Below are 20,270 nucleotides of genomic sequence, written 5' to 3'. Positions count from 1 at the left end.
GGAAGCTCCGTCCTACGCGGGAGTTCCTCGAAAATCAAGACGGTGCGCCGAGATTCGCCGCGATCCTTCGTCCGCGCCGCGCGATCGCCGTGGCGGTCTCGTCGGCAGATCCGAGGACGGCAGTTTTTTCACGAGCGAGCACAATCGACCGGCCTGATTTTCGAGCACGAGAACTCCCTATTTTTTTCTGCTTCTTCTCAGTCAACAAATGCGCCGGGATCTACCAACTAATTCGGAGATCATCCGCGATCGGATCGATGGATCCAGGTTCGACTGGGCCCGCGGATAAATCAGAGACAACCGCCGCCGATGCACCGGAGAAAGAAACGCTCGGCCAGTGTGTGTGTGTATGTATGTGTGTGTGTGTGTGATTCTTTGTGTTTTTGACTAGACCTCGTCTCAGCGGGCAAATAAAAAAGTACGAAACGCTTCGTCGAGCCTCAGGCTGCAACGCCGATAGAAAAGCTCCGATATCTTCAGTAGACCAGCTTTCTGAAGCGACTAGGATAAATTCGACTCGTGTGTGTATGCGACTCCGCTAAAACGACGATAACAATCCTTCGGTTTTATTTATAGTAGTCGATGACTCTTACGAGCTGCTGGGTGAACGGAATTGTGGTCGGACTGGACGCACGTTCATTGAAACCGTTCGCGGGGCGATCTTGCTGAAATCTGGCTGCTCTTTTTATTGTGCATCCTTCGTGCTCTTGGATCTGTGCGATTATATTATTCGCGTTCTTTCGAACAGCTCCGTATGGATTTTCGTAGGTTCTGTCGCACTTGCCGATTCGCGCGTCAGCGGATATTTTAGTTATCTTTTTTGGTCGAATTGCTACGTTTCGTAATTTGATGTTTGATTTAAAAATTATTTTTGTCTGATAAATTTCCGCTAGTATGGTGATTTGTATGCATTCGTGAAACTTACTAATACGTAAAATATAGAAGAGACGTTTACGTTTTCATTGTTTTATCTGCTCTTTTTGTACTGGACTGGTAAGATCTGAACAGACTGGATTTGTGTCGTGGACCGTCAATTTTGTAAGAATCTAGATATATTGAAATTGACTAGCATAGAAAAATTAGAGTTTACGCTTTTCTATTATACACATTTTTACGTAGTCGTGAGTAGATTGAAGAACTGATCGAACTTTTGTATAATACAAATTAACAGATAATCCAGTTTTATGTCTTCGCCTGTTCCCGTAGAAATTTTGATGGCACTCTTATGGGAACTAATTTGTATCGTATTATGCACGCATTCGTTTAATCGTGAATCGAATGATAGATTCATTCATATTTCTGATATTCTTCGCCGAGGATTTTTATCTAGCGGCAATCGCTATGAAAAGAATTGAGCAACCTCTTTTAAGTTCGCGCTATATCATCTTCAAGATACGACTTATAAACGCATAAGATGCATGATCTACGAGTTCAAACAGATCCCGCTGAGAATGGCCTGAAAATGGCCCGCTTCGTAACCACCCCCATCGCTCTGATTTATTCCTAACTAGCCGACCCGCATGAGTAATACACTCGGGAGGCGCCTGCAGATTTATATTCCTTAAATTGCAATAAACATGAAACGAATAGGCTCCGTTCAGTAAGTGTCTCGTTACAGCGAGAATATTTCACGGATATAGAAACACAATGAAGATAAAACAACGTTTTAGTTCGTACGTCTTTCAAAGAAATTCTCGCGCTATCCTACGAAGACTGTGCTACATCATAAATCACATAATCGAAAATAATGTTCAAAAGGATAAGATTTATTTATTTATACTAGCATTTATGTTTTTTTTGCGATATACTATGTTCGCTGTTCATTAAAATTCTCATCGAAATATATACAATATATCTTTGAGAAAGATACATTGCAATAATACAAAACCGAAAACTTTCCTCCTGGCTGAATAAAGCAATTTTTAGCCGAATAAATAAATTCTTAGCTGAGCAAATAAATTCTCAGCAAAATAGATAAATTCTTAAGTGAACAAATAAATTCTCAGCTGAATAAATAAATTCTCATCAGAATAGATAAATTTTTAGCTCTAACTAAATAAATTCTCAGCTGAATAAATTAATTCTTGGCTGAATAGATAAATTCTTAGCTGAACGAATAAATTCTCAGTAGAATAGATAAATTTTTAGCTAACTAAATAAATTCTCAGCTGAATAAATAAATTCTCAGCTGAATAAATAAATTCTTAGCCGAACAAATAAATTCTCACTAGAATAGATAAATTTTTAGCTAACTAAATAAATTCTCAGCCGAATAAATAAATTCTTAGCTGAATAGATAAATTCTTAGCCGAACAAATAAATTCTCAGCTGAATAGATAAATTTTTAGCTAATTAAATAAATTTTCAGGCAAACAAACAAATCCTCAGCTAAATAAATAATCATCTCACTAAATACCATTCCTAATAAATATCATCCCCATAAATGTCATTTCCCTTAATTGCCTACCGAAACCGTAGCGTCGCGAGCTGTTATCGATAAAATTACTCTCTCTCTCTCTCGGTAATCTAAAACGCCGAGTCCAAGCCGACCACAACCGTTCGCGTTCCCATCGGTACGAGATCGTTCGACTAGTGCTGACTAGGCTAGCGATCGCCGATCCACTCGCCCGTTCCATTCTGGCAGTAGTAGCAGTAGTAGATCGTAGGATGTCAGGGAATAGATAAAAATCGTTTTCCACCGGCGATCACCGTTCCTCGACACCTGGCCGAATGGGAAAACGTTTCGGCCCTGCTCCCGATCGTTCTACGCCGCGTTCCCTTGCGAACGACGTTTTCCTTGCAGACGAGGATTGACTTTAACGGTCCAGGGGTCCCGGGAGAATGGCGGCTTGTCGACGGTGAAAATGAACGCCGCCGGAGGCATAGGAAATCGATGATCTCCTGCCCGGAAGTTTGGATATCTCGACACACGCTGCCTCGGATCTTGATCTCCTCGAACGAAGAAGAATTCGTCTCGCGTCGGGCGCCGTCAAGGAACACCGACGTCGTTACAAGAGAACGTTCGAGAACGAAAGTCGATCTCTGATGAAAAATAGGGAAGATTGTGATCGAGGAACGTGTGTCAGTGTCGCGAAGGTTCCACACCCGTCGACCGCCATTTTTCTGCCGCCTCTTGATTTTCATTTTTCTTGCTCGACTACGTGATTGATATTTTCTGTTACCGTTGCTGATCTTTCTGCGCGCGAAAATTGATACAATTGAGCGTGCTTCCCGTCGCTTTGCGATTGGAATTGTTCTCGTTCGACGAGAGAATTGGTCTTTTCGTGGTTCTTGGCAATTCTTAGAGTGTTGAACGATTTAACGTGTGCAGTGTGATGTGAAATATTAAAGGAAAAATAGAGAGCTTCGTTTTTTCCTGCAATGGATCGTCACTTCTCTTTGCAGAGAGCACTTATTTTAAAACTGTATGGGCAGCGAAACGCGAAAGAAATTATTTGTTTCACTAGCTTAAATGGTAATATAATAAAAGACGATGAGATTTTTTGCGATTCGATTTCACCTCTTTTTAAAATAAATTACCTAATCGTCAAACATGCTTTTTGATCGCTTTTCTGTGTTGCAACGTTGCACCACAGGGTCATTTGGTAAATGCACTTACGGTGAAAAATCCAAGGAAAAGCTTGTTTTTTTTTTAAAATCTGAAACTGTGATACAATGAGAACCGATAAAAAATTGTACGATTTGATTGCACCTCCTCGTCAAATGCAGAATGCACCGATAGTGAAAAATCGATCAAAATAGTTGTTACGATGTAACCTCTATCCAAAAACAATTCTTAAAATCACCGATGCTTTTAAAGCAATTAAAACACTCTATTAAATCTAAGAGAATGAAAAAAATCCAGTATAGTGATTAAAAGTCGACCGATTAAAAAGCGTGACGACCACAGTAACAATTACAAAAGTGAGTCCCAGGAGAAAGAATGTTTTCATTCTTCACGGTAAGAGATCGAAGGACGATTAATCTTTTGCCGCACTTTGACGGGCCTGTCTCATGATAGATATTTTCGATAACAGCTTGTTACTGTTATTGTTACTGAAAATTCTGTTCTCTCGTCAACGATACTTAAGCATCAGAATAATTGAAACGTTATTACGATCGCGGACACGATATTCTGAGGTTGCCAAATCGACCGGACCATAAACTAATCGGCTTCAGAAGTTGGAACAATGGACTTTCACAAAGAAATCTTGAACCAAAATCAAAGTCCATTGTCTCGTTTTACAGAAGCGTTATTATTTTACATACCGGCCTGTTTTACGACCTCAAAATCTCGCGTGTACAATGGACTGGAAACCCATTTCTCGCAGCCAGAATACAATTTCTAAGTTTCACGTTTTGAAAAATTGTTGCATACATTACTTGATAACCCTTCCACGCTTCAAAATCCATAATTTCAGTCATTATGAACTCATTATGTAGCACGTACATATTATTAAACGTATTTTCATTAGACGTGCAATACTAATAATTGGACGTATAATATTTACAAATAAATTACAGATCATTATGCGAAATAAAAATTGTCTAGCTCTATCGCAGCAAACAGGAGTTAAATAAAAATTGACTTTCATTCTCAACATTTGTAATCAATTGAAAATCATCGAACAACAATGCGAAATCTTCACCCTGCATTTCCTCGGATGCATTACTTTTGTCATAAAAGTCTATTTGTAACAATCTAAACTTTGCGAAGTGTTTCAAAAAATTGTCTGAAATCGTCGAACACAGTATTCGTCTTTTTAAATGTTAATACATATTTTTAACGCGACAATATCCCAGCTGGTGTCAATGCGAGTTCAACGACCTAAAACCTCGAGCCTCGAAACAACGCCGAAACAATTCCGGCCAGGGAAACGGGATTTTCCAGTCCAGCGTGCGCCAACGGAGATCGCGAAGCGAGAAAATGGCGTCGATCGTGGGACCGTCGCGACGTCCCGGTAAAAAAATGAAGAGGGCCCGCCGCGCCTATCGGTCGGGTCGACGAGCCAGATCGTGTTCGACGGTCGACGGTCGCTTACGTACAGTATATAACGTATATATACCTATATGTATAATATAATATAGTTTCTTTCTGTGTTTAGTCTTGGCGAGGTGCGTCGTCGCGAGAAAGGCATCGTTGTGCGTGTGCCGACGACGACGACGACTCGGATCGTCGATCTTTTCGGATCGATGATAGGCCGCGTTCCGTAGCTCGATCGATGTCGTCGTCCGCAGCCTGTCCGCGGCTGCATCTTCGAGTGATCTAACCGAACGGGGTCGAACACTGCTCGGGTCTGACCTCCGCCGGTGTTTAGCATGAACAGTTCGCTAGCTGACACGTCGCGCCATGGCGACCCGAGGATCGTCTCAGAGCCAGCCGCCTGTCACGTCGTGACCGGATATCGGCTCGATCCCCGGAAGCCGTTGCAGCTGCGTCGCCGAACCGTTTCTCTTCAGCGTCACCGACAGGGAACCGCTGGCGACCACGCTCTCCTCGGTGGTAGACGGAGTCAGCGGGGCTGCGGTCACCACTGCTGGACAAAAACCAAGCGGACACTCTCGTCAGTACCAACGTGATTTATTTCCCGAGGCCATTTATCACGCGAGACGTTCATTCGCGGAATAGAAAAACCATCGACTCGGTTGCCCTCTTTCTTTTTTCGCAGGGTCGCCGGGACTAACCCTGGAACATCGATAGGCGCCGGGACTAGGAGAACCCGGGTTTAAAAACGTTCCGAAAGTAACCGGTGTCGAAACTGTTCTAGAGGGTGGTCCACCTAAACGTTGCCACCTAAGTGTCTCCCCCCAAGCGTGATGCTACGAACAATATTGCGCGGAGAATTGAACCGGTATCGAGAGACGAATATGATGCAAAATACAACGAGACCTTGAAATCAAGGTTGTTTATGTCAAGGTCCAAAGGCTGTTCGAACGTCATCTCTGACTGTATTTTAATGGCAGCTATACGAAGCAATAAACAAAAATATGCACAACGATTTTGGAAACAAGCTCGAAGTATATATGAATAAATGTGCAAGAATCAATTGCAAGGGAAGTCTGATGAAAATTTTCAAACCCCTCAGGGTCCAATCCCTGCACCTGAAGAGTTCCAGCATTAACCATCAACCCTTTCAATGTCTAATCAAGCATCTGAGTATCTAATCGATCTTTTCAGTGTCTCGAATTAACTCCTTCGATACAAACTGTACGTATCTAATCAACGTCTTCAGTGTTTAATCAACGTCTTTGGTATTACAATCAACGTGTTCAGTATTTAATCAATGATTTTAGTATCTAATCAACGTCACCGGCATATACTCGGCGCCTTCAGCATCTAGTCGACGTCCTCGGCATCTACTCAACCATCTTCAGCATCTAGTCAGAATGTCTTCAGCATCTAGTCAACGTCTTCAGCATCGGGTCAACGCCTTCAGTAACTACCGACGACGGTCTACAGTAACTACTGAACGTCTACAGTGTCTACTCAACGTCTTCGGTACCTATCCAACGTCTCCCAGCCGTCCAGTGAAACTCAAATCAAAGGTCTATCCAAAACACTACAACGATAATAAGCGATGCTAAAGCTCTAAGCTAGCTCTACCATACCTTGATCCTCAATGGTAAGCTGAAAGATATTACGAAAAGAGCTAAGACAGTGTGATTGCACCACGTAAACTAACTTACCAGGTTGCTCGCTGACGCTGGCACCATCGGGATTGTCGAGGCTGGGCTGCTGGCTCTGCGTGCCCTCGTGTCTCCTCGGCGCGATGATCTGCTGGTTCAGTTCCGGGCCTCTGGTGGGCACGCTGCTCGCCCTGTACAGCGGCTGCCGCTTGCCGACCTTGGACGCGAAGGACGAGGCGATCGTGTGCACCGGTTTCTTCCTGAGGGTCGCCAACGCGCCTAGACCGTGGGCCAGCATGTGACGGGCATCGTGATGATGCGTTTGCTGAGACCGGGCGTGATGGGGCTGAACGTCGTGGCCACCGGTCTCCAACGAGGACTTCGAGTCCGTCGATCCCTCCGACCTTGAACCGCCGTCTTCAGAGCCTGGAGAGTACACAGAGTCCTCCGAGCGAGATCTGCCTGGGGGAGCAGGCCTCTTTAAGAATTTTCGGTGTTCAAAACGACGAATAGAAATTTGAGAAACTTTCGCTGCCTTTGGGCGGTGTCTTGGATAGCGTGGAGAATAATTGTCAGCTTGAACAATTGATTTTTTAACCGCGTACGCTCTCACCGACGCGAGTTAAGACGCTAATTGCCGTTAAGCGGGTAGAGTATTGAATAAATAAATGAAAAAGGGTTGAGAAACTTCACCATTACTTTATCATTAACATTTGAGCAAGGTTTGAGATTTTAATAAATGTACGTCTTGTTAAAGTAAAAGTGCATACGACGAGTAAATAAAATTGGAAGAAAGAACTCGAAGTAAAATTAGCAATCAAATCGGTAAATCGAAAATTTTGAACCTGTCGCGTCGACGAGACTCATGAACTTAGTGTCAATTTCATTTTTGTGTCCGACAATCGACTCGATTAATCGGATTCGCTGCTTCGATTATCCGAAATCTGATGCGTCCCGATGCAACTTACTGATCAGCCTGGAGACCTTGCTGCTCCTAGCAGACTCGATGATGTTTCCCCAGCCCTTCTTCCTCGAGCCGTTCCTCATTCTCGCCTGCTGACACGACAACCCAGGCACGCTGTTGGTGCTGGTGCTGTGAGGACTCTTCTTAGGCGTGGTACCAGGCCCGAACAGTCCGCTCAACGTCGAGCCGAAGTCCTGCGAGTTCTCGTGCTGCACCTGCTGCTGGAACGCGACGAACTCGTCGACTGGTGGCAAGCTTCCGCTTCCGCCTGGTTGAGGGGCGATATTGAAGCCCTTCATTAATCGTCGCTCCTTCTGACGGTTCTTCTTACCGCCCGCACCTATGGACAGCTCTTTAAGGCTACCGTCTGTATGGGGAAGACAGAAAAACCAAGGACTATGCTCAAGCGGCTACTAAAAAAAAAAGTGGGTGCAGGAAAACTCGACACGTTGACACATTGCACATTGCACGTTGACACGTTGCACATTCCAGCTGAACGAAATGATTGCGGTAAAAAAATGTGTAGATCAAATGCGAAACGACACAAAAACATTTAAACAATTTGAAAATATTATTGTATTACTGTGAAAGAGTGAATGAAAAGAGGAAATAAATGTCTATGTAGTTTCTGTATCTTTGCATTAATGAAGAATTAATAAAGATTTTTATTTTACATAAGTATCCGCGGTCTGGTCATAATATAATAATAGTTTGTATATGTTCGTATGTTATACATTCATACAATTAGCTAGACCGTTATGCAGATTTTTATGCTCCATAAAAATTGTCTGCATAGATTCCAAGCAACAAAAGCGGAAAAAATATATTCGTCTTGTTTCAAACGTTTTAATAAGCTAAATCTGATATGTTAGCGTTCTTAAATTCTTCCTACATTCTGACAACGCGTTTTTATCACAAACGCATAAAATCCGTAACAGTCTATAGCTCCATAATTTTCTAGAAAAAAACTATTATTCATACTCTTAAAAAGGTATACTCTTCCACTTATTCACTGGAGACATTAACGAAACTTCATCAGAATTCAATGTGAGCGAAAGAGAAAATCAGAACAACTTTAATCTGGCAGTATTAAAAAAGCAAAGTATCATCAATTGTTGTTAATACGTGTACAAATACGGCCGTGTTTTCCTATAAATGCATAAAAATCCCGGATTCTAGTAATCGCGGCAGCAAATATTTTGTTTCATCGATTGAACTGCTTTGACTGCACGGAGGATTGTTCGGCAGTGAACGTGTGTCACGGGAATAAAGCGTGGCGATGACGCGTTGTTAATCGTGCTCGGTCCAACCAACAGGTGAAATTAGACCACCCTCTGTAACCCGATCACGCGGGGGTGGTTGGTTTTCGGGGCGAGAAGTTGCGCGGACTTCTTAATTCCCAGTTGAACCCGTTAACGACTACGTAATATCCGGGCCAGACGATCCCTTAATTGCATTAATTAGCCCCCCGTTGCTCGCCGGATGATTAATAGCGCAGCCGGGTGTACGGAACTTCGGAACTTTCATTTACGTGGATCGAGCCCGCATAGATCCACCCACAACACTTTGTATTCGCGTCGCGTGCACGTTCGGCTTCGGGGGATGTTCGATGGACCCTTGTTCGATGGACCATTTGGCAACCGGTGACTTACGGGGTCCATTCTCGTCCGTTCATGGTTGTGCCGAAGATTTCTGCCTTGTTTAATGCTACACCTACCGAGATACATAGTTGGTTTCACATTTTCTTGTTCGTTTCAATACTGTCACACTGGATCAAAATGACCCACATTTTATTTCCCATAAAAGTGAAATTAATAATTAATTTAATATACTTCGAAGTGAGAGATATTCTATTTTAGAACGTTCAAGTAATATCCTCAAATTTTTCGGTCTCGATAGCATTGCTGGTTTTCGAGTGCCTGTTGTGTTTTTTAAATTGTATGACACGCGTGATATATTTTGACACAGCGAAATATGTTTTTAATGCAAGTACACGTTGTAATAAAAATAGTGAAAGGTCTAAATAGAAACAGTCTTTTCATCGTTATGCAGTAATACATGATGGTTAATACGCCTAGTAATTAAAATATTTAATGATTTTCTACTTTTATTTTCTGCTAGATACTTCTGACAGGATCAAGTTCATTATTTTTTGAATAATTATTGGATCTTCGCTTTGTGTTCTGGAAAAAATTATTTCATTCTAGATAGCTCGATAGAAGTGGAATTTATTTTGTATCTAAAAAAAAAGATATTTCCTTTATCTGTGTCAAAACAATTAAAATATTTAACACGCTCGTTAGGTCCAATCCGATTGCAAGTTGCCTCGCAAGAATAAATATTATTCTTTCACTTTCGAATTTCTAAAATGACGACAAAGAACAATTACGTCGTTTCCGGAGCACATGTACAGATGGATCAGACCCATGGATCTGGACCCAGTGTTCGGCGGAGGAGGGTGCAGGGAACGATTGCGAACGATTGCGAACGATTGCGAACAATTGCACAACTACCGCGCGTCGAAGTAAGAAGCACGAAGAACACTACGGAGGAACTGAGAACAAAACAGTGCTCGTCCATCTAAATGAACTCTAATCATTTTCCACTAGATAATCATCTCACCGGTACCCGTTCCGCTAGCTGTCGACGTGTTCATCCCGGAGTTCTTCAGGATCTCGATCAGCTCGTACCGAAACGCGCTGATGTCCTGTTTGATTTCGTTCACGTCGTCCTCCGTCACACCTTCGCTCTCTGCTTTCCTCTGCTCCACGGTGACGTATCTTCTCACTAGGTTTCTCATGATGCTTTGATAACGGTAGTCCCTCTCCGACGCCTGTTTCGCCTTCCTCTGCAAGCAGGGATCATAAAGGCGTGTCTGTTGTTACTTCAGGGGCTGGATATTATTATAGATCCCCAGCAGCAGGAGCCTCTTCTGCCTTCTGAACTCTGGCGCTGTGCATCCTCTTATTTTCACTATACTAGACCTAGCTAATACCTAGCGAGATAGTCATACAATAACTGATCGTAGCCAGATGTTCTTTTTTCAAAATTAGATTGTTCTTTTTAAATAAAGGCCGGCTGCGGTACTTAGCAATATAGCGATACTGTAGCAGACAATAGCCAAATGTTCTTTTTATTTCAAACAAATTTTAGCAAGTTGATAGATCACGATCTACTGTAATACCTAGTAATAAGTGGCAGAGCAATACGGTGGCTGATCATAGCCAAATGTTCTTTTTCCAAAATTAGATTGTTCTTTTTAAATAAAGGCCGGCTGCAGCACCTAGCGATATAGCGATACTGTAGCAGACAATAGCCAAATGTTCTTTTTATTTCAAACAAATTTTAGCAAGTTGATAGATCACGATCTACTGTAATACCTAGTAATAAGTGGCAGAGCAATACGGTGGCTGATCATAGCCAAATGTTCTTTTTCCAAAATTAGATTGTTCTTTTTAAATAAAGGCCGGCTGCAGCACCTAGCGATATAGCGATACTGTAGCAGACAATAGCCAAATGTTCTTTTTATTTCAAACAAATTTTAGCAAGTTGATAGATCACGATCTACTGTAATACCTAGTAATAAGTGGTAGAGCAATACGGTGGCTGATCATAGCCAAATGTTCTTTTTTCAAAATTAGATCGTTCTTTTTAAATAAAGGCCGGCTGCAGCACCTAGCAATATAGCGATACTGTAGCTGACAATAGCAAAATGTACTCTTTATTTCAAACAAATTTTAGCAAGTTGATAGATCATGATCTACTGTAATACCTAGTAATAAGTGACTGAACAATACAGTGGCTGATCATAGCCAAATGTTCTTTTTTCAAAATTAGATTGTTCTTTTTAAATAAAGGCCGGCTGCAGCACCTAGCAATATGGCGATACTGTAGCAGACAATAGCCAAATGTTCTTTTTATTTCAAACAAACTTTAGCAAGTTGATAGATCACGATCTACTGTAATACCTAGTAATAGTTGACTGAGCAATACAATGGCTGATCATAGCCAAATGTTCTTTTTTTATTACAAACAAATAGTAACAAGTTAAAAGATCCAAGTCTATTGTATGACTTAATTAGATGTTCGAAGAGCAACGAGGAGAAGAAGCCTTGATTCCTACGAGGGTAGATAAAAGACTTTTTATAACTCGTAGAAGGGTATCAAGAGAAAGAACTTTCAATTTGTAGATGGGTAGCTAAAAGGTTCTAAAGGACTAGCTGGCATTCCTGAACATTTGAGAAAACTTTTGAAACTCTACAACAGACTCCAAGATTCTAGAAGAATTATTTCCTGGCTCTAAGGGGTTAGTTAAAAAGATAGGAGTTTAGTTAGAATTTCTAGTTGAGACAATTAAGAAAAAAAAAATATATATAAGGACATTAAAGACTTAAAACAATACTTTTTTGGAGGCTAGCTAGAACAAGAATTTCTAATGATTAGAAGGGTAACAAGGACGAGTATCTAGTAAGACACTTGCAAGACAAATTTTTTAATTTTGCTATAAAGTATATTCATTAATAAAGGATCTAATCTAATTCCTAAGACAATAGCTAGATCAGTGTCCAACTTTTACGCTAGTACCTAGAAAAATAGCTTGAGATTCTATCGAGGTAGCCAGAGTGCCAATTCGTACTCTCTAGAATTTTTAATCTTCGTTTAACAAGGACCTAGGACAATGGCTAGATCGGTGTCGAGTTTCTACAATAGTACCTAGAAAAATAGCTTTAGTATCTATGTAGTGCCGGTATCTACACTCTACAAAAGGCGTCTAACTATTTCGTACCAGCTTTCTAAGCCCTAGAGAGTCAAAGCCAAAGAAAGGGTGTCTAATCTCTAATAGGGCAGCCAGTCTAGGTAGGTAGCTCTCTAAGAAAGGTATCTAGAAGATAGTAGCTAATACCTACCGAATTCTTAATAATCTTCTGGTATTCGAGAAAGGAGAAAGAGATCTATTCAAGAGAATTCAATATGTTCGCGCGACACAGACGACCAATTAGAAGTAATCTCACCCTGATGGTTCGCATGTGCTCTTTCTTGGCAGCCCGGCTGTGGCCGCAAAGCTTCCGGTACATCCATTGGCCCATGTACCAGACGCTCTTCGGCGTCGGGATTATGTTGAACGGCGGCGGCACCGTTCCGCCCTCCTCGAAATAGCTGATCCACAATTTGCTCCTGGCGAACTTCCACTCGACGTCCGCGCGTTCCTGATTCGTATCAGAAAACAGATCGTTACCGGAACAAACGCCGACCCGGCCCGCCCCGCCGCTTTCGTGGAAATGAAGAAGAATCACCACTCACGGAGATCAGCTGATACGAGTGATTCATCATCGCGATCAGAAGGTTCAGTAGGACTACGATGTTGATCACGGAGTAGGTGCCGAACATCAGCATGCCCCAGAACCTCGTGAACGGCTTGATCCCGTCCAGCTCGAAGCTCTCGAGGTCTACCAGACCGAACACCGCCCAGAACAGCGTCTGAGCCGTCTCGAACAGGCTGGAGTCCGAATTTAAGGTCGTTTTTACCCACGAGACTTACCAGAATTAAAGTAAATGTGTAAGTCTGTTTCTATAATAAAACGAGTGTCGAATGACAAACTAAACATCGGCTTCCACTATCACCGAAATGAAAAGAAATACATGATGGTTCTTGATTGAATTGTTTTATTTTAGCTGACAGAATATATTCGTTCACCATCTGGAACGTACTTAATTAGTCGACCATTGTTATTTGATTTATAATTTTCGACTGGGTTCTGTCAGAGAGAATGTACTCCTTCATTCATTGATGTGATATTCTTAATTGAAATGGTTGTACAAGAGAATATCTATTTTACTATTCAATTCATAATTTTATTGCTTGATCACGTTAGGAAGAAAATATCTTATCCTTATCTTTTAGAAGGACATACTTAATTTTCATGAGAATAATAATCAGTATATATTTTGTTAATCAATCTATAATTTTGGCCTAGGTTCTGTCAAAGAGACTGTATGACAATATATATTTTATTATTCAGTTATTAATTTTATTTCTCGATTCTGTTAGACCTTTTGAAGGATCATTTTATGAAAGTAGTAGACAACATTTATACTTTGTCATTCAATTTATAATTTACAATTATACTGCATTCCGTCGGAGAGACTGTACTTCTGTATTCGTCAGAAGAACACTTTTAATCGAAACAATGTCTGAAATGATATCTTTCAATCTTGGTGAAAATTACACCCTAAGAACACATCTTTATTATTTATCATCTCCAGCATATCTTATTGCGAACATGAATGTTTCATCATGAACTGAAATGTCTATTTTAACGTACGAATCGTAACAATGTGCTAATTACTTTTAATCACTGGACGTGACGATTTGTACTCAGTTACATCTTGACCGAACATGACAATAAACTTCTGAAGAATCTTGTACAGAATACAAAGCAGTATCTGATTGCGAATTCGCTGGAACCGTGAACGACGCGACGTCGGAAAATGAAGTTCCGTAGGCACCTCTACCGCAGTGAAATGTTCACATACTTGGCAAAACGTCGCCAGACGATGCAGGCATTTGAATCGGGCGCACTGGAATTCGAGGGGGCGTAGGACATGGCAGTCGGGCACCGTTTCTTCTCCATGTCGGCGTAATACCACAGCAGCTGGTTCAGGCCTGTCAACAGACACCGTATCGTCAACCGAATCGTGTTACATTGAACGTCGCCGAAATCGTTGCTAGCGCGGATTTAGTATTCTGATCGGTTTACCGCAGGAGAATGCGAACAGCACCAGCACGTAGAGGAAGAAGAATTTCATAATGTCCATAACCATCCTGGACAGGGAGACCTGAAGAGGTCCGAGGTGAGGGTTCACGGAGAAAATGTAGACGAGCTTCAATGAGCTGCAAGCAGACGAGAGACGACTTCATGGTCTCTGTTCAATTACGGTTAAATCGAGTACGACCGTCCGTGCGTTTGTCCTCTGCGTGTGTTTGTGCGAGGGAGGAGAGACAGGCGCGCTGCCGGCTCCGAAATTCGCGCTGAAAGGGGAAACCCTTAATTATCCGCGGGAGGAGTTCGCGCGGTGCTAACTGCGTTTCCGAACAGAGAAATTCGTACTTAATTATTCTTCTAATGAAAACCAGCCACTCGCAAGATTCTGCGACGAGGTCTGCTCGAACGAAAATCATGCGAGTGTCTTTCGTCGAGGACTTTCGAGACCAGATAACTACTTGCTACAGTGCTCACTGGATAATTAATGTAATAATTAATCCTCCTCTCTGTCTTATTGTCTGAATTGAATTTTAGGAAATTAACATGGAGAGAAGACAAATAGGTAGAGGTGGTGATTTCTGTTTGGGAGGCAATTCTTTTTATTGGGAAACTGTTATTTCGTGATCAGATGGGTCAAGAAAGTTAATTAATAGTGATAGTGACAGTCCTTTAATTATTAATATATATATATATATATATATATATAATATAATAATAATAATATAATTTATATTATATATATATATATATATATATAATATAAATTATATTATTATATATATATACATATTATAAGATAATATATATTATTATATTAATAGTGATAGTCTTTCATAAATCAAGGAAGCATAAGTCAGACTCTCGTGGCCAACCAATAAGTTATCTTGACCACTAATGAAGAACAGTATCTTATTTTAGTCCAGCATTCTTGTTTAGAGGATCAGTATTTCCTCGTTGAAAACTTTAATATTTCTTACTGAAAGTTTCTGCATGGATGCAAGCTACAGGTCTGTAAAATATCCCAGTTTTTACATGGCCACTATAGTGGCCAAGCCAACCCTTCAACTCTAAAAATCATTTCTAAATTGTTGCTTTTTATTTTAATGCTTCCTAGAGAAAGTTTTGCACACGTACATTTTATAGGTCTGCAAAATTGGCCAGATTTCAGACGGCCACTATAGTGGCCAGTCAAACTCTTTAAGAATAAAATTGATTTTTCAATCGTTGCTCGTTCGAAAATTAAATACTTCAAGAAAATTTTCACATTCAGTGTAGAAGTTTGTAAAATTTCCCAGTTTTCAGGTGGCCACTGTAGTGGCCAAATCTGCTCCAAAAGGTTGGGAATCGTTTCCCGGTGATCTAAAATTCGCAGGAAAGGCTCTGGAATAATATGAATAAGTGACCTGAAGATATTGGCCGCAGAGAACAGGCCCTCTGAGATGAGCATGGGGTCCCAGGTGTCCCATTGCTCCCTCTGCAGCTCGATCACGGTCCCGGCTTTCTGCCCTTCGATCTCCTTCTGCACCCTGTGATAGGCCACCACCCTAAGCGCGACCGTCGCTACGTACAACGAGTTCGTAACGAAGTCGATCACGTTCCACATGTCGTTCACGTACTCCTCGAGTCCCACGTCCCACAACTGCTTCACCTCGGACCAAATCAGACCGGACACCCAGGCGAGGATGAACCTGCGGTACAGAAGAGAGAGAGAGAGAGAGAGAGAGAGAGAGAGAGGAGCAGCGCTGGCCGAGACATCGTACGTTCGATTGGTAGAACTCGACGTTTCGTTCTCAACATCGTGAAATCGCGTCCCGCGACGCGAACGTCCTCGAGAAATGCAATTTCGATCCGAGCACGCTTCCTATACCATCATCGATTCGAGTCGAGGAGATCTCGAGCATATCACCGCGAATGGAGACATCAAGGAATCGGATGAAGTTTTCACTTTTCCGAGGACGGAACGCTCTGTTCGACTGGGACGGGCGTTTTGCAAATCGGCTTTACTCTCGTCCGACGAAGCTGATCATTAGACTGCGGATCTTTATCAGCGACAATTGTACTGCGGTATATTTGATGCAAAGCGAATACTGCATTTATTGCAAGGTACAGGGGCGAACTTATTTTCGCAATAATTTCAACGAATCGAAAACAATGCGACGGTGTTTTTAAATTCTCCGAATATTTTTAATCTTTAGCGTTGGTCCAGCGATAATCGTTTACTTTAGCAAAAGCTAACTTGAAACTTTTAACTCGCTTTTATCGTGCCTTCGTAGCGACTCTCTGATTTGTCATGCTTTTTTGAATCTAATTTAATTGTTTGCTACAATTCGATAAAAACGTCTTTTTCCTTCGTTATAAAAAGAATTACATTTTCTCTCTTTAGACTGCGAATGAATTGTTAATTATATCTAGGGGATGATATTTACTGGTTCCACGGTAATTTTACATCCGTACAAAAAACTTCGCACTGAACTGGGTTAAATCCTTCTCTAACGTGTTTACAGTTTCGACCTGCACATTTCCGTCGTAAACGCATAAAATCCACCGTCCAGAGTTAATGAGCATAGTTCGGGCATCGTTCGAATAACTTTTTATCTGGACAATTATTCGGACGAATAAGAAATTTAATAATCTCATTCCGGAATAATTTGCTTCTGCGAATAAGTCGCTGTTGCCTTGTTCGCGAATAAATTATCCGCGAACGCACACAGATCGCGCGCGAATAATTTATTCGCGGATAGTTTATCGAACCGCGAACGATTTATTTGCGAACAGTTTGCCGGCGAACGATTTGTTTGCGAACAGGTTTATCCGCGAGCGATTCGTTTGCGAACAGGTTTGCCCGCGAATGATTTCATCGATACGTCGAATCGGAATCGTTATTGTCACTCGACAGTAACCGACCGTAATCCGCGCGAGCACAGCTACAGCTGGAAAGTCAGGGACCCTCGAGCCGACGGGAAATTCATCGACCTGCCTAATGAGGAGGAGATACTCTAAACGCGGAAACAATATTCCATTAAACATCGGCAAGCGGCAAATTGCAGGAGAATTTCGCAAGAGCGTATGAACGGTTTTCGCCGGGCTAATTTGCCGCGGTAATCAAGCAGAAATTCGTTGAGCCCATTAAAAGTTCTATCGGGCGCAAAACAAGATAAACTCTCCATCAAACTCTATTAAACTTGCCACGGCACATCGAACTTCAGGCGGCCTACAACGCGGCGAACGCGAGCCGACCATACGTCAAAAACGCTCCGCCGTGCTGCGGCCCGGTTTATTTTTACTTATCGGCTGCTCTTCCGCGGCGGCACAATAGGAACAAAGATTTATCGGGCTCGGCGAAAGTTTCGGCGACCGACTACTTTTCAATCGTCTTCCGTCGCTCCTCCGCAAACATGTTTGCTGCCGCCCTATCGGTCTTCGCGATCGCCTCCGATCGTCTGAACCGATCCTCTGGCGCGGCTTTCCGCGGCGAATCTTTCAACATTACCTTTGCGCCGATGTGGGAAATATTCTGCGTTCGAGAAAGAATATCGATCACCGTGTCGACGACGAGATGGACGCAGGGCGAAGATCTCGCGGCGACTACAGTAGTGTCTCTCTAATCGACGCTCAGATTGTCCACAAAAATGTACAATTTGGGAAGGGGAAATACGATTGTTCGAGCCTCGCGGTTCGTCTTTATAGTTACGAATTGTCAACAACTATAAAAAAAGAAGGTATAAGGCTCCAATAATCTTATCTCCTGTTCCAAAATTGTCCATTTTTCTGCACAATCTGAGCGTCGGTTAGGGAGACATTACTGTAATAAGTAGACTGCGAATTTCATGCATTTATCAGAAATATCCAGTTCTACCACTTAATCCTTCCGCATTTATGTATTAGTTTTTCTTTTGCGAGCGACGGCATTTTATCCGCAGTCTGCAGCTGTGTCAGTGTCTATATTTTATTCTTTTGTACTAAATCGTACGTTATCGTAAATGAAGTCCGAACGGAAGACCTTTATAAAAATGAATGCATTTGCGACAAACTGTCGACGTTTCTCAATGAAAAAATTCTGAGCGTTGCTCGGAGGTCTACTCTTTTCGATCCGAAACGTTTTATCCAAATAGATTTGCTACTTTCTGAGAAAAAAATTCCCAAATATTTCGTCTGATCGAGCTGTTTATTTCGATTTTTTTTGTAAAAAGAATCTGAAGTGCCAATATCTACGCTGGCATTTTATTATTATTATTATTTTGTATTTGATAGTACTAGATTGTAAATGAAGTCCGAGCGACAGTTCCGATTATTATAGTATTGTCTTACCACTCGACGATCGTGGGCGCTGCACCCCTTTTTGTCGGCGCCGGCTCATGCTCCACGACGTCGTGGCCCATCCAGTTGCCAATCACGCTCTCTATCCTTTGACTAGCTAGAATCAACATGACTGTGGACAGAACGCGTCACCGTTAGCTCTCGTCGGCAGCCGCTGCTATATCTTGCTCATTAACCGAGCTGTGTTAATAGCTATTAATATTGACTCTTTCCGAGCTCGTTTCCGAACTGATTAGCCCTGTTTTCGGCGCGAAAGATCCGTAGGAAAGCAATTAAGCGGATCGGCCGAAGCTCAGATATTTAATGCGGTGACAGTGATCGCGAAAGTATCGCAAACTCGAGAATGTTTGACAAAACTGGAGTCGAGTATAGTCACTGAGATGCATTAACATGATTCCCGATGAGAATGATCTCTAAAAGGATCCTGAAAAAATTGTGTTTAGCATTTTTTGTTCGGCTGAAAATATTGTACCAGCACTGAAAATGTTGAACTTATTTAATTACGAATTCATTTATTCACTTGCTTTTTATTCATAGTAATATGATTGAAAATAATATTATTATTACTGTCGATACTTGTGCAGCATGTTGCGAATATCTATATAACAGAAAGATATTATATAATATCTATATAATTGATAGAGTTATTTAAATATGTGGATATACAAGTGTTTGCCAGGTTGACGAAATTTTGGGGAAATGGTAGCACCCAAATGTTTCTTGTCAAAGGAATACCCCACCTTCTGTGCCAAAAGCAATTTCTGGAGAATTTTAGCTAATACATATTCGGCATAAGGGTGCAGCAGGGCAGAGAATTTATATTAAAAAATACCTAGCCGGAAACTTTAGCTTGCCAATGTGTACACGCAACGACGAATAGCGACTTTTAACTTTCGATATTAATCATGAATATTACAGAAGTTTCCAGTGACTGCAACCTATTAAAGTAATAAGAAGGTTTCATTACATTAAATTGCTGTGAATCTGAGAATTCAAATCTCGGAGAGGCCGCAATCTCTTCCAATTTTAATAAATCTTTTATTTGTCATTCTAGAACTTAAATTTTACGAATGAAACAATGTTCCACAATTATTAATTAATCTTTTATCTGAAATCTGAGAAATGAAATTTTAGAAATTAAGTCTCCCAATTTTATTGAATCATTCATTTAACGTTTAAGATTTTCAATTTCGAAAATGAAATGTTTCGCAATTTCGACTTTTGACCTTCAACCACCAATTTGAGAATTTAGAGTAGTAAAATTGAAACAATAATTTCACAGTTTCGACCGGTTCGAACGAATTCTCTAACAAACGCACTGACCATTTTGCGAATGCGCCCCCAATTTGTCTCAGAAAACTCGAAGAGACCGAGAGAGTGCGAAATGACAGGGGACCGAAACGAAGAAGCACGGAGCTTCTCAAGCTGACGATAGTGTCCGTTACTGTTCGCCAAAGTGCATCAGGCAGAATGCGCCTCGCGCTGCATGTTGATATACGCTGTTCCGTTTCAGTGACCTCGAAAGGTAGTTTCCCGGAGGCATCGAACTGCGCAACCCCTCGCGAGACACGTTCTTCGTCGCAACTTCTTCGCTATTT

General features: G+C 41.6%; 1 protein-coding gene across 7 annotated transcripts in view; it reads right to left on the bottom strand.

Annotated features, from left to right (window-relative positions):
• Positions 1-1,083: 1,083 nt before the first annotated feature.
• The window catches only part of Trpgamma (Transient receptor potential cation channel gamma), a 215,971-nt gene continuing 196,784 nt past the window's right edge, over positions 1,084-20,270 (bottom strand). Inside the window, exons 11-21 of one of the 7 annotated variants that reach the window (XM_076520200.1) lie at positions 18,664-18,784; positions 15,759-16,043; positions 14,350-14,483; positions 14,126-14,255; positions 12,893-13,088; positions 12,604-12,798; positions 12,499-12,516; positions 10,214-10,439; positions 7,596-7,958; positions 6,688-7,089; positions 1,084-5,537 (exon numbers count right to left, since the gene is read on the bottom strand). In XM_076520200.1, coding sequence (XP_076376315.1) covers positions 5,371-5,537; positions 6,688-7,089; positions 7,596-7,958; positions 10,214-10,439; positions 12,499-12,516; positions 12,604-12,798; positions 12,893-13,088; positions 14,126-14,255; positions 14,350-14,483; positions 15,759-16,043; positions 18,664-18,784 — 2,237 coding nt within the window. In that variant the 3' untranslated portion in view covers positions 1,084-5,370. The remainder of the gene's footprint in view (positions 5,538-6,687; positions 7,090-7,595; positions 7,959-10,213; positions 10,440-12,498; positions 12,517-12,603; positions 12,799-12,892; positions 13,089-14,125; positions 14,256-14,349; positions 14,484-15,758; positions 16,044-18,663; positions 18,785-20,270) is intronic. The other 6 variants (XM_033478270.2, XM_033478271.2, XM_033478268.2 and 3 more) reach the window with 6 other exon arrangements.

Source organism: Megalopta genalis, chromosome 3 (assembly GCF_051020955.1).
Source record: "Megalopta genalis isolate 19385.01 chromosome 3, iyMegGena1_principal, whole genome shotgun sequence".
Classification (NCBI taxonomy): domain Eukaryota; kingdom Metazoa; phylum Arthropoda; class Insecta; order Hymenoptera; family Halictidae; genus Megalopta; species Megalopta genalis.
The sequence above is the reverse complement of the archived record's forward strand: the minus strand, read 5'-3'. Positions and strand labels throughout refer to the sequence as shown.